The following is a 14,654-nucleotide window of genomic DNA, read 5'->3' on the forward strand; positions in this document are numbered from 1 at the left end:
AGATATTCATAGGGCCGTTAATCGGACCCTTTGTACACCTTGAGCAGGCTGTTTGTTTCACACCATGAGTAATATCATTTGAATTATATTGTAAACATAGCTTATTCCAGAATGGAACCGTAAGCACTGTCGTGAGCTTACATAGTCTGATTAAATTAGAGTCCACAGATTGTCTGGACCTTGGTGGATTGACCACTCCTGATTCTAATTATCAATATTCTGCCTGGGCTTATAATCGAAATTAGGTGACTCAATCTGTTAGTATTCTCTATGCCGCCCAAGTTATGAGGCTAAGCGTCTCCAGACCACAATTTTATATTAGGGTGCGAAGATTTTTTCATCTTTAAAATAAAAATGAGTCGAGATAGGCCTGGAATCTTAGGTTATTTTATACCTTATAATTTTAGAAATGTAATGTAAATGGAAAGCAGTTTTCACTTTTACCACAGTTAATTAGCCCAATTTTGGGTTTAGCCAATAGGGTGTTTGGGACCCTTTTAGAATAGATTGGTAAACAAAAATGAAAACTAATAACAAAGCCTTGCCTATTTCGACTGATTTTGTTAGAACCCTTTTTACTTTCTCTAAAAGGAGATATATACAAATTCATTTTTGTAATATTTTTCTGATTGTGGCATACTTGCTCGCATGTGTTATGACCATATCATTTATATTTCTGTGAATATGTCTGACATGCCTTGCGCAGGCTTACATAGGTTATAATATCATCATCAATAACTTGACGTCAGTTTGTGAATGAATCAAAGATTCTTTGGCACACCTTACGCAGGTGGAGACATGGCAGCCTTGCGCAGCCTTAGATAGGTACATAATATATTGGTTTCATCACAAATACACGTTCACAATATCACGTTAGTTTGTGAACGAATAAAAGATTTTCTTAGGCATATCTTACGCAGGTGGAACCATAACAGACGTAGGTTTAAGAATATCATTCAAATCGAATACCCTGAGTTTATGGGTAATATTCCCTTAGTTGCGGGTTCCTTGCTCGACAAGGCTTTACGCAGGCTTTCACAGGCACTTTTAGAAAGTGTCATTCACGGTGACGCGCAGATTTGCCAAAACTAAACTTTAACTCTTCAGTTAACTAATATCATTTGACAATATGAACCAAACCATGCGTCTTCGTCAATGAATCAATCTAAAGATTCCCGTATCGTTAATGCTAAGTGTACTATTTATGTAGGTAGGTAGGTAGGCTTAAGAATTAACCCTCTTGTAAGTTGTATGTGTTATGATGGTATCACTGATGTTCATACTATACTAAGACATTCTAGTTTATCTATTACACATGTTCTATGTTGGTCTATTATCTCATGTCTCGGTCTTAGAATGTTCTCTTAATTAAAGTCGTTATATTATATCTAAAAGTCTATTTATTCATATCACTACATGGTGTCAGAAGTGATGAAGAACTAAATAAAGTCATTTAAAATGTCAGACGAAGTCGTCCCAGCGAAAATAAAAGGAAAACATGGAATCCTTGGGTGCGCTCCTATGTGCACGACCGGCAATATGGCGGAGAACTATAAAAAATGGGTCCAGTCATTTAAATTATATCTCCGTGCGTCATCATTGGACGAGGAGTCGGAGACGCGCAAAGTCGCGTTATTTCTACATCTAATTGGCGAACGCGGCGTCGAGATTTTTAATTCATTCGAAAAGGATGAAGAAAAAATCAAATACGACGACCTATTAAAATTGTTCAAGGATTATTTCATTCCAAAGACTAATTTGACATATGAATGTCACATTTTTTTCACCTACAAGCAAGGCGAAGAAGAAACCCTGGACGAGTTTGTGACTAACCTAAGGGCAAAAAGTCAAACTTGTAAATTCTCAACCTTACAAGATACACTGATCAAGTCGATGTTTATATGTAATATGAACAGTAAGTATAACTATGTGCAGGAAAAATTACTTATTCAAGACGAGTTGACTCTAGATGCAGCACTGCAAGTAGCAAAGGGCCTAGTTGCAGCCAAGAAACATGTACAAACAATGCAAGAGCCAAGCGTTTTGTATATGAACAAGTCAAGGTCACGAACACCAGCAAAATATACATCTTTAAGTCAACGGCCACAGCGTTCACATTCACAACAAAGTCAGCACAGGTCACAACAGTCAAGTCAGCAATGGCAAGTACAGTCAGGTCAACAACGTCAGCCGTTGTGCGGTAAATGTGGTCAAGTTCATAGATACAAGTGTCCAGCTGCTACAGTAGAATGCCTGAATTGCCACAAAATAGGTCACTACAAAAGAATGTGTAGAGCAGGCAATCAAGTACACTATGTTGAAACAATGGAAGAACCAGAGGTTGGTACTACACCATCGGATTTCTTCATAGGACACATCAGGGCAAGCACAGAATCTGAAACAGAATGGTCAATCAAGGTAACCATAAATGATGTGGATATCAATTGTCTTATAGACACCGGGAGTGGTGTAGATGTAATGAATATAGAAGATTACAACAGTCTCAACCTCAAGACAAAGTTAGACAAGTCTCAGACCAGGATTACAGCATATGGTAGTCATAGTATTGAAATTTTGGGTGAACAAACATTTTTATGTAAACTGTCAGTAAATAATGTGTGTATTACGAGACCCATAACTTTTGTAATTGCAAATGTAACTTCACCTACAGTCTTAGGAAAAGTAACATGTCCTCAACTGGGTCTAGTAAAAAGGATATATTGTATTGAGTCTGAAGTAAGTCAAAATGTACATATGGAATGTCAAAATAAGTCAGGTCAATCTAATGAAATCAACAATAATGAAATGTCAAACACACAGTCAAAGGATAAGTGTATAAAAAGCTTGATGACTAAATTTAAAGATGTTTTTGTCGGTCTAGGCTGTCTACCAGGCGAGTGCAATATAACAGTCGATCCAAATGTGCCGCCAAGAGTAGATGCGCCTAGAAAGGTGCCATTCGCACTGTATCCCAAACTCCAACAGGAATTGGATAAGATGGAGCAGATGGATGTCATCGCCAAAGTCACAGAGCCAACTAAATGGGTAAGTTCTTTAATTCTTGTAGAAAAGAAGAATGGTCAGCTTAGGGTATGTATTGACCCTAGACATTTAAATCAAGCCATTTGTCGTAGTCACTATCCTATACCAACTGTTGACATGGTACGTTCCAAAGTGGTTGGAGCTAAATATTACTCCACTTTGGATGCTAGCAGTGGTTTTTGGATGTGTCGTCTTAATGAAGAAAGCTCCTATCTGACAACTTTCAATACGCCTTTCGGTAGGTACAGGTTCAAACGTTTGCCGTTTGGGGTGAGCTGTGCCCCAGAGTATTTTCACAGAGTGATGACTGAAGCTTTTAGTGATATACCGGGTGTCACAGTATATAGTGATGATATATTAGTGTCTGGCAAGTCAATAAATGAGCATAATGAACGTTTAACCATGGTCTTTGAGAGAGCACAGCAATTAAACATAAAATTTAATAAAGCCAAGTGCACATTTTCGGTCACAAATGTCAAATACTTAGGTCATATTTTTACAGCCGAAGGTGTCAAACCTGATAATGAAAAGATTAGAGCCATAACAGGAATGCCGTCACCTACATGTACTAAGGACCTACAAAGGTTTTTAGGCATGATTAATTATTTAGGTCCATTTATAAAAAATCTAGCCGAGGAAGTAGCCCCTCTGAGGGATCTCTTAAAAAAAGACAATGTTTTCACATGGAATGAAAACTATGAGGCAGTATTCAAACGTCTTAAAAATCTAATTTGTCATGCGCCAGTCCTAGCGCATTTCGATGTGAAAGTCCCGATAGTTCTTTCGGTAGATTCTAGCAGTAAAGCTGTCGGTGCAGTCTTACTGCAAAATAATCACCCGATATATTATTCGTCTAAGACCTTAACAGCAACTCAGCAAAGAATGGCTCAGATTGAGAAAGAACTTTATGCTATAGTCTTCGCATGTGTCCGATTTCATCAATTTATTTATGGCCAAACAGTTACTGTCGAAACTGATCACCGGCCGTTAATAACACTTTTTAATAAACCACTTCACGGTGGTCGGCGCGCCTTGTAAAGGCGGCCATAATTTAAAAAAATGTTAATTATCGTAGTTTTTTTTCGGGAATGAGTATATGATGTAACGAATATTGTTTTTAATAAAATAAAACACTTGTTTCAGTATATAACATGATAAGTATATTAAACTTTTCTCCATTAAAAATCACATCATAAAAAACCTGAAGTCTTTGTTAGTTTTAACTATTAATACATACTAAAAATGCATAAGAAACACTAAAACAAAATAACTAAACTAATACAAATAAATACCTAACCTAAAAATTGCCCCGATTCGCTGTCCGCGGGCAAAAAAAATTAAATACTAAATGGAAAAATCAATCATAAAGATCGAGTATACTTCTATAGAAAAGATAACAGTAAAGCAAACGAAAACAATAAGTGAAGCATTAAATTCTATTCAGTACTAGTTAATAAGCTTAATACGTTACAAGAAAGTGTAGTTTTTTTTTTACGCGGCAATTTCCTCTTGGAGGTTATTAATGGATCCGAGTTTAAAAGAAGCCTGTGAATAAGGTCTTCGTTGGTGTGGGTTCGTGACATTTTTCTGGTATGGTCTCGCCTGAACATCTTTATATTTTTATTTGTTGACTCAGCTGCCTCTTCGGACAGCTCTCCAATAGGAACTAGAGCGTTTTCTATAATGATGGCACCATGTATAAGCACTTTGTGTACTGATGAAGGCAAAGGATACCAGCCATATGCATCCATGAGTTGGCCAGCCGTTTTTGTGGCATATTCTTCAAATTTTCTTACATTGATTGTATAACCAGACGATATGCACTCCAAAATAGTTCCACACTGTTCAATAAGGCTTTGCTGGATACCTGTGATTTCAGCAGACACATCAGAGTGCTTAAAAAATTTCCTCGCAGTATTTCCATCGTTGGATGTGCCACTCCCTCCACTTCGTGGTTTGTCTACAATTAGACCCAACTTCTGCCGAAACTCATCCTGGATTTTTTTCTTTCTCAAAGCTATGTGCTTTTTATCCTCCTCTGATGTAGCGTACCATCTTTTTGTTTCAAGTTTGTACGATAAATGAATAAAATATTCATAAAACCGAATCCACGCATGCAACGGCGAGAGTCCAAATTCCAATTTACTAAAATCAATAGGCCTTTCTATGCTAGAAGGAACGTCTCTCATTTGAGTTGGCACAGCTTTACAAAGGGTGCACGTTGCATTGGAAGTGCCACTGAGTGCGGCACATATTTTCCCATCAAGCATGGTGAGTTGCAAACAGTGATTTATGTTTATTTCTTTGCCGTCTCCGTACTTCACTATCGTAGGCACAAGCTGCTCAATTTTTTCTTGAAAATATGTTTGTTCGTTAACAGTCGAATCTTTAGTTTCTTTAATAAACTGAAATCGAATTGGCCGGCAGTATCTAGTCGACGATGGGCGCGGGTTTTTCCAAAGCAGCACGGCGTCATCCGATGATGAAGTGGTTGAAATCAATCGAAGAGGTACATACGATGTTACGAATAGGCTTCCGTCTCCGGTCACATCTGAACTGGCGAAGTTTTGCTTATATTCACTATGGCCAGTGCTTCCATCAAAACCCCACTTTCCTATTAACGTAACATCACCCATCGATTCCTCTGGTATAGTACTTAAAACTTCGTTTTGTAGTTCTACTATGCGAGATGCAGTATGATTCAATAAACTCTGCAATTCCACTTCGTCTGCTGATTCCGTAACTCTGATGATTTCTGGATAACATTTCTTCTTTGCTTTAAGAACTTTTTCATATGAAGGTAAAACAGGATTTTTTCGCGAGTTGATAAACTCACGCAGTAACAAATATTGATACTTGGTGAGCTTAGCGCCTGTCAGAAGGGAAAGCACGTCGTCAGGGTTTATTTCTTTGGTCTCGTTGTCTGATGCCTTCGTTAAATCGCTGACCGCTGATCCATCAAGATCAGCTAGTGCTGCTAATCTACTGCGTTTTGACCGCTTGCTACAAGCAGTAAACTCTTTTTTAGGTCGTCCAACTGCAGATGAGGTTCCCGGCGATGATGATTCTTGAACGAATTGAACAGTTGAGGACTTATCGGCCCCCGATTTTATTTTTGGCATATTAACACTTTGCTTTTTATTAAGCCACTCAGAATGTTTCTTGAGAACCGCAGACTTATTTCGCGAAGCGGATTTCCAAATAACTGTAATTCGTTCACAAATATACTTTATGATGTTATCCAAATTGTTGGTGTCCACGTTTTCAGCATCTGGTATCATTTCTATCACATGTTGCATAATTTGAAGACGTTTATCTTTGTCCGAACCACTGAAAGATAGCCAGAGTTCAAATATGAAGCCTCTTGTAAAGGATCCCACGTACTTATCATCTGAAAATAAAAAAATAATAGTGAATTTCGTTACGTATTATTTTTGTAGCACTGCTACGAAGCCGGCTACGCAGGCGTAGCAGGCTTTTAAAAACTAAATACGCAAGTTTACGCAGCAAGACTTTCATGATTATAAATCTAGAAAAAATAAGCTTTAAACTGGTATAAATCTTGTCATTACGTTGGATTAATAAAATAACTAAAACTCCAAGTAAAGAAATAACATTTAAAACAAATCTCATTACAATTTGTCATGGCGTAGACCCTTTATTATTATTATGTTTTTCTAAAAAGAGTGAAAGTTAGGGTGATAAACAAAACTACATACCTGATTCTTGAAGCTCCATATTCATAATAATTAGTAAATACACAAATTCAGCAGAAATTCACCACTAATGACCGATCACTTAATTAGTTGCCGATAAGAGAGCGCGTACAACCGGGAGTTCAGTTCACTTTCGACGTTAATTAGAGAATGAAAATAATGAGTTATCCAGGATCTATTTATACCTCCTTAAAGTACATTTATTAGTGAATAATACTAATGCATTTGACACTTAAAAATAACACATAACATATTTTGAATTATGGCCTAGGGCCAGACCACCGTGCACTTGCAGAGGTACCTACACGCTTGCAGAGAATGATGCTAAAAATTCAAGCATATAGTCTCAATGTCATATACAAAAAAGGTACACTCATGTTCATTGCAGACACTCTATCTAGAGCTGCATTATCTGAGACTAGTGTTGATGAGCTTGATGAGGACATAGTAGTCCACGTCAACTTGTTAACGAAATCGTTACCTGTGTCGCCTGAGCGTCTTCAGTGGCTAAAGGATGCCACTAACGCAGATGACGATATGCAAATTCTAAAAAAATATTACTTTGAAGGGTGGCCTATAACAAAATCGCAAGTTTTGCCACAAGTACAAGAATATTGGCAATATAGACATGACTTGCATACTGAAAATGATCTCATGTTTAGGAGTACCAGTATCCTTATTCCCAAGAAAATCAGGCCAGATATTCTTAAAATTATACATAGTGGTCATTTAGGGATAGAGCGTTCAAAGGCTTTTGCCCGAGGAAATGTGTTTTGGCCTTTCATGTCAAGTGACATTAAAAATTTAGTAGAGTCTTGTCCTATATGCCTAAAACACAGAAATTCCAATCCTCCAGAACCTCTACTGTCACATACTTTACCAAGACTTCCATGGGAAAAACTTGGAATGGATTTTATGTATTTTAAAAATAAAACCTACTTGGTAGTTGAAGATTATTATTCAAATTATATTGAAGTTAGTAGTGTTAGTACAACCAGTGCGAGTGTTCTGATAAATACACTGAAACCTATATTTAGCCGTCATGGTATTCCATTTGAAATAGTGAGTGACAATGGTCCTCCGTTTAACTCTACTGAGTTCAAAAATTTACCTCTGAATGGGACATAAAACATACCACCTCTAGTCCATACTTAGCCAGGTCAAATGGTTTAGCTGAGTCTGGAGTGAAAATGTGTAAAAAAATATTTACTAAATGTGATGAGTCAGGTGCAGATCCTTACCTTGCTCTTCTCCAATACAGGAACACTCCACGAGGAAATTTAGCTTCTCCAGCGCAATTGCTGATGTCACGTAGTCTTAGAACTCAGTTGCCTACCCTAGCAGAAAAGTTAAGGCCTAAAACAGTTAGGTTTGAGGAACATTTAATTACCAAACAACAAAATCAAACAATTTCAGAAAAATATTATAATAAAAAAACAAATTCTTTGCCAGAGCTTAAAAAAGGAGATGAAGTATACTATAAAAAGAGTCCAGATAGTGTATGGGTGCCAGGGGAAATTGTAGATGTCGGTCCGGAACCAAGATCCTATATTGTGAGCAGTCCAGATGGATTTGTTGGTAGACGCAACAGACAGCACATCCTTCTACCAAAATCAAGGTCAGTATCACCATCGCCTAAGCAGGTGCCCCAACACCATGACACACCTAAGCAGGAACCTCAACACCGAGAGTCAGCTAAGCAGGAAACCCAATCTCAGGAGGCAGAGTCAGCAACGGGTCAGGCAGAGTATACAACTACACCGACTCCTGCATCGCAGACTACTGCACCTAACTATTCTAGATTTGGTCGATTAATTAAACCACCTAGAAGGTTAAACTTATAATTTGACTGGTAATTGTTTTAATAATTGAAATTAATGCATATCTTGTATAAGAGGCTAAGTGGCAATTTTGTATAAAATAAGGGGGATGTTATGATGGTATCACTGATGTTCATACTATACTAAGACATTCTAGTTTATCTATTACACATGTTCTATGTTGGTCTATTATCTCATGTCTCGGTCTTAGAATGTTCTCTTAATTAAAGTCGTTATATTATATCTAAAAGTCTATTTATTCATATCACTACAGTATGTAGTTACGTAACGAATTAATAATCAAGTTATTCAAATCCAAAATAACACAAGCACATATAGCAACTACATGCAAGAGTTCTTTTCCTTAACCTTTTAAGCTGTAAGTACCTGCTAAGTTATTTATTTAAGTAGGTACCTACATTTTAACAATTTTTTCAAAATTAAATATCTAGTTGGAGAGATATAAGTTGGTAGATCAAGAGTGAAATACTTCACGATTTCGCATGTCATTCTTGCGCAGAGCCATGCTAATCTCTCTCTATGTCTAGTCAGATTTAAGTTTATGTACTGCCGAAGTACTCACTTTCCACAAAAATAAATGCAATGTTTGCGATGTAGGTTTGTTCGTTACCTTGTGTCCCTCAGAGCGGAAATAGAAACCCCGCGAAGGCGGGGCTTCGTCGACTCCTAAGCGGGTACACTTATTTATCAGCAATTTAATTCACAAAAAAATCCTTTTGCAATATTATATTAACCCGGAACGGGATAAAAAGACAAATTGCTGATAGATACTTGGGCAGATAAAACCTACACGTCTATAAACTTCTACCTCAATACATAGGTTCTACTTAACACGTATTAACTATCCGATCCTTTCGTATTCGAAAACACAAATCACTTGAAAACTGAAGGGTATGCCTCCACACATCACCATTTAAGTATTATAATTTCAACCGTTATTATACACACACAAAGATTTAAACTAACAAGACTCGGAAGAGACTTAATGTAGGTATAAAATTAAATTCTAATGGTGACACGTGCACGCTTTACCAACTCGATGTGTTTTCTAACATATGTGTTTTAGTATTTTCATTGGCATAGCCACGGTGCGCGCAGGCAGCCTTTGAAAACACTTGCACATCCTATTCCGGATCTTTTTTATTTGCTAGATAGTTTATCGGACAACTAAATTTAAATATTTATTTCGAACGGCAAAAGCCGTTAGAAACTGTTTTTCAATATAGTCAGCTAAACTGGGGTACAAATTCAAAAACTCACCAGCAGTTTAGCTTCACGACCTTCCAGATGGAAAAACAGCAAGCCAATGACTTGAAAATTTGCCTTGTTTAACTGTCAAAGCAACCTGCCTGAGTGGTGGGAGTGTGGGAGAGAGAAGGACGTATACGCTACAAAAGGACAATACGACCGACAACGCAGTGTTGCCATTCTCAATATTATTATTAGGTTCCGAATATCGGTACAGTTGTTTAATTACCTAGTTACCTAGTACAACGTTTTACCCCACCCTGGATATCTGTCTCGCTCTTTCTTAAATATAGCTGTATTTTTTAATGGACGTACGGCGGACCACCTTCCTCACAATCGACCATGATCGCGATCCAATACGCCCATCCCATCTGTAACAGTTTTTATAACGACTAAAAGCTGTTATAACGACTAAATTAGGTAAGGTTGTGTGAAGCGTTTTACAGAAGAGAAAAAAAACTATATCCATCTCTTTTCTGGGGCAATTATACTAGCATAGGGAAAATACAGTATGATTCTCTCTGATTATGCACGAATGAGAAAAGATCCTGGCCAAACTATACATTCCATCTTATGCTAATATCCCACATTCATATGACTTATGGTCACCCTAATTAGAAAGAGATGGAGGGCTCAGGTTTGACCTCTCATGTGGACACACTTTTTGGCCAGTGTACACTATCCAGTTTACTCTCTACGTCCGTGGCTTGACCATATTAGAAAAGATTTAAAAAAAGATTTGTATTTTAAATGCCGTTCATTGTTTTTATTTTATCGTTTTCATTTATATAATATCTATGATTTGTTATGTGCTCTATTTCTTTGTCAATTTCTGAACGGATCGTATAACCCGCACAAATTACAGATGTATCACACATAGTAACGACTTCTCTACGATTTCGTGAAACTTAAAACGCTTACTGTATTTTGTAGTATAATACGCCTCGGTAATGTTGTCATATATTCCAAATTTCCCCTAAGATAAGCAAAAATCTTAACAAAATAAGAGCAGGTGATTTTATTTTGGTTCTTTGATAGCATTTTGATCTCTACTTTTTTAGCCAGTTTTACTCATTTACTGTAGAAACTTTCAAAATAAAATTGTACTGGTAAAAGTATTACGGTAAATTATGAGTTATCCATGTTTTAATAAATAAAAGGACTATTTTATATTATTTGTATCATTTGTATGATATGGGCAATATACGATAGTTAAAAATGGGGTTCTCAAAATAATAACTTTGCGATTTAAAGGTACTTTTCGTTAAGAGATATGGTATCCCAAAAATCTTTTTGCTAGTCGGCGATTTCTGCGCGCGCATGTTCACATCAAATTCTGTGAATATTTCGAAAGTAAATTAGTGATAAAATAATACAATGGCTTCGACCGCGAAGCAAGAGGTTAACGGAGAAACGCGGCCTTGTTTTGGCGGAGCGTGTAAAAAATCAAAAATGGAAAATAAAGTGACTGTAGTACTTGGTGCTCAATGGGGAGACGAGGGCAAAGGAAAAGTGGTGGATCTGCTTGCTGTAGACTCTGACATCGTGTGCCGCTGCCAGGTTAGAAATTGCCGGAATATATTTATGTTATTTCTATTCAGTACTTGACTCTGGAATAATAACAAACTCGTTCTTCATCTTTCTGATTGTCATCGTAAATTTCCGTATCAAAACATTTCCGCTTTAAAAGGTTACAGTTGAGGTTATATTAGAGTAATTTCAATTTCATCATTCATATTCATCAATTTTGCCGTTTCATAGGATTTAGCCGGGCTATTATAATATTTCGAGCTCAAGTACAGTTTTTTTGTTGAAGCTTTTACTATTGGCAGATCGCCAGCGTGTTTGAAAACAATAATTCTGCTTGATACAATGTTTTTGTACGACATCGCGTTCGCGGGAGTTGGCAAACGTTCTGGCGGGAATCGGTTGACGGCAGTTGTTTAATGTTGCATAAAATATTTACGGGAATACGTACGTACAAACTTACCCAGTATCTACGAAGAATATATTGCGCAATTTTCGTAACATTGCATGAGTTTTTTTTTTATTCTTTTGCTGGATGGAAGTCTGATGCGCGGCCGGTAGTCGACAGTGAAATCGTAATCCGACCTTGCTTCACACTAATTGTGGAGTTTTGCCAAGGTCTGGGACATTTATTGTCATGGTTATGCTATTGATGGCTCTGTGAATCCACACATTCTCTCAAACTAGGGCTTTGGCTAAATTTATGCCGTCTGTTTGAATAGATTCAATAAATTTCTGGGAATGAAGTTTATAGCTAGTACCTAAATGTTCTCAGGTAGCTTATGGGGATCATTTATTGCCAGGATAGAAAACATTTGAAGAAATATTATATGGTATGTATGGTGGTGACCCTTTGGGCAGGTACCTATAAAATATGTTTTACAAGATTATGTGGTTATCTTTTTCAAGATTTCATTAGTTCTAACATCCACCTTAGTTATGGACTAAGGAGCAATGTCGAGTAGCTATCTATATGTAGCATAAAAATTGATAAAATAATATACCGAATGCTGATTATCTGTTTTTTTCAAATATACCTAGTAAATTTAGGTAGGTACTTAGTTCATTACCTCACATATATAATTTACTTAAAAAAAACTTCCTTTATTGGGTCTTTGAACTCATATTGATATTGTTAACTATCATTGAAAGAACCAAAGAATAATATTTATAATACCATTTATATACCTAAATAAAAAAAATTACAGAAAAGTAACTTGCGGACAGTAGTCATAACACAGTCATAAGAAGGATCTTATCCAACAATGTGAATCCAAATATGGGATTTTGACATAAAAGTAAATAATCTTTGCTTAATGAATAAATAGACAGAGAAAAACAAATAAATGATATTGATTGATTGATTGATAATATTTTATCCCTACATGTTTTTGTTGCAGTCCATCACTAGCATGCCTGATATTAGTGATATTGTTTCCTTACCTTCCCATAGTAGAAGAGCCGGCCGCAAAATTTTTAACCGACTTGATACCACGATGAAATGCACAATGGTTTCCCAGAAAAGTTATGCTAAGTCCGAATTCGATAGTCTGCCACGGCGGAACTTGCCGAAAGTACGAAAAAGAAGGCCACTTCCGGTGCGAAAAAAGGGGCTGATTTAACCCATCTGATACCGAGATAGTAGTTATGGCAGCAGTTAGAAATTTACATGTAGACACAGAAAAGCGAAGTCTGCCACTATTTTTTTTGCCGGAAGTGCTTGGCAGACGCTCTCAAAGGTGACCATCGGGACCCCTAAATTAACCCATCTGATACCACCATGAAACCAATGCCAGTCGGTAGGTATGAACTCTCATGTCAGGAATATATAAGTCTGCCAAGGCTTTTCCTGCCGAAACACCATGGCAGACGAGATTATGTAAGCAAGGTCGCCATCGGTTACCCTACACTAACCCATCTGATACCACCATGAAACCAATTCCATTCGGTAGGTATGAACCCCCATTTTAGGAATATATAAGTCTGCCAAGGTTTTTCCTGCCGAAACACCTTGGCAGACGAGATTATAAGCAAGATGACCATCGGTTACCGTACACTAACCCATCTGATACCGCCATGAAACCAATTCCAATCGGTAGGTATGAGCCCTCATTTCATGAATATATAAGTCTGCCAAGGCTTTTCCTGCCGAAACTCCTTGACAGACGAGATTATGTAAGCAACATCCGCATCCGTGGGACCGGTATACGTGATTACTGTAGGCTTATTTATTACTTTATGCTTTTACATATTTGTATATTATTATGTTATTAATGAAATATGTTTATAATTTATTAAACCTATACCTAATACATTGGGAATTCATTACCTGCTTACGGCAGTAGTAGGGAGTAGTGGGTGAGTTCTGGCTCACTTAGCCAGGCCAACAGTCCCTCCCCCTTTTTTTCCCTTGTTGAGGCCCTGCAACCTTACCTTGAACCCAACCTAATGTCATTGTAGCTCGAATCTAACCTAATCTATTTTTATTGCTTTTAGAAAATATTCTAATAACAATTATCTACTTTTGCAAAGTTAAATGTTGAATTCTTTATTTCGCAAAATGGAATTTTAATGTGACTATAATGTATGTGCAATCTACTTAGAAACTGGGTTTAGAAATATAAAAACACACATTTTATATAGGATAATAAGTTTATTCAAGTAATATTCTGAACATATGAGATATAGTAACATCATTACTTATTCTGTGTACAGTGGAGAAAACATGCAAGTTGACATTTTTCGTTTTAAAATAAAGATAAACTAAACAGTATTTGCCACAAACCGATGTTAAAAAACTTTGCAGTTGTTGGTTGGCATAATACCATCTCTTACAATTTCTCTTCATTAACATTTTATGATACCTTCCTGTTTTTATTTACTTAATTTAATTTTTTACTTTTTATGTGATCGGTACTTCATTTATTTTAGATTTTGGGCTAATATTAGTTTGTTAACCGACTTCCAAATCTCAAAGAAGGAGGTTATCAATTCGGTTGTATGTTTTTTTTATTTTTTATTTTTTTTATGTTTGTTACTCTATATCTCCGTCATTCCTGGACCGATTTTGAAAATTAGTTTTTTGATTGTATGTATATGCATACAGATTGGTTCCGTTTTTGTCAAAACCCAGTTCTGATGATGGGATCCATGAGGAATCGAGGGAACTCCTCAAATTTTAAACGCATACATATAGTGATTTTTGAGTTTTTATCATCAAATTAAGCATACACATTCAAAAAAATGACATTTGATGAAGTGCAACTGCTGATGATGATCA

At 36.6% G+C, this 14,654-nt stretch overlaps 1 protein-coding gene and 1 non-coding gene across 2 annotated transcripts in view; one reads left to right on the top strand and one right to left on the bottom strand.

Annotated features, from left to right (window-relative positions):
• Window positions 1-9,053: 9,053 nt before the first annotated feature.
• Window positions 9,054-9,157, bottom strand: LOC134799730 (U6 spliceosomal RNA). Its single transcript, XR_010145450.1, has one exon. It is a non-coding gene; the product is annotated as a U6 spliceosomal RNA (small nuclear RNA).
• A 1,962-nt stretch (window positions 9,158-11,119) lies between these two features.
• The window catches only part of LOC134799599 (adenylosuccinate synthetase), a 31,250-nt gene continuing 27,715 nt past the window's right edge, over window positions 11,120-14,654 (top strand). Inside the window, exon 1 of the mRNA XM_063772033.1 lies at window positions 11,120-11,407. Within this exon, the coding sequence (XP_063628103.1) occupies window positions 11,225-11,407 (183 nt within the window). The 5' untranslated portion in view covers window positions 11,120-11,224. The remainder of the gene's footprint in view (window positions 11,408-14,654) is intronic.

The sequence above is a fragment of the Cydia splendana genome, chromosome 18, assembly GCF_910591565.1.
Source record: "Cydia splendana chromosome 18, ilCydSple1.2, whole genome shotgun sequence".
NCBI lineage: Eukaryota > Metazoa > Arthropoda > Insecta > Lepidoptera > Tortricidae > Cydia > Cydia splendana.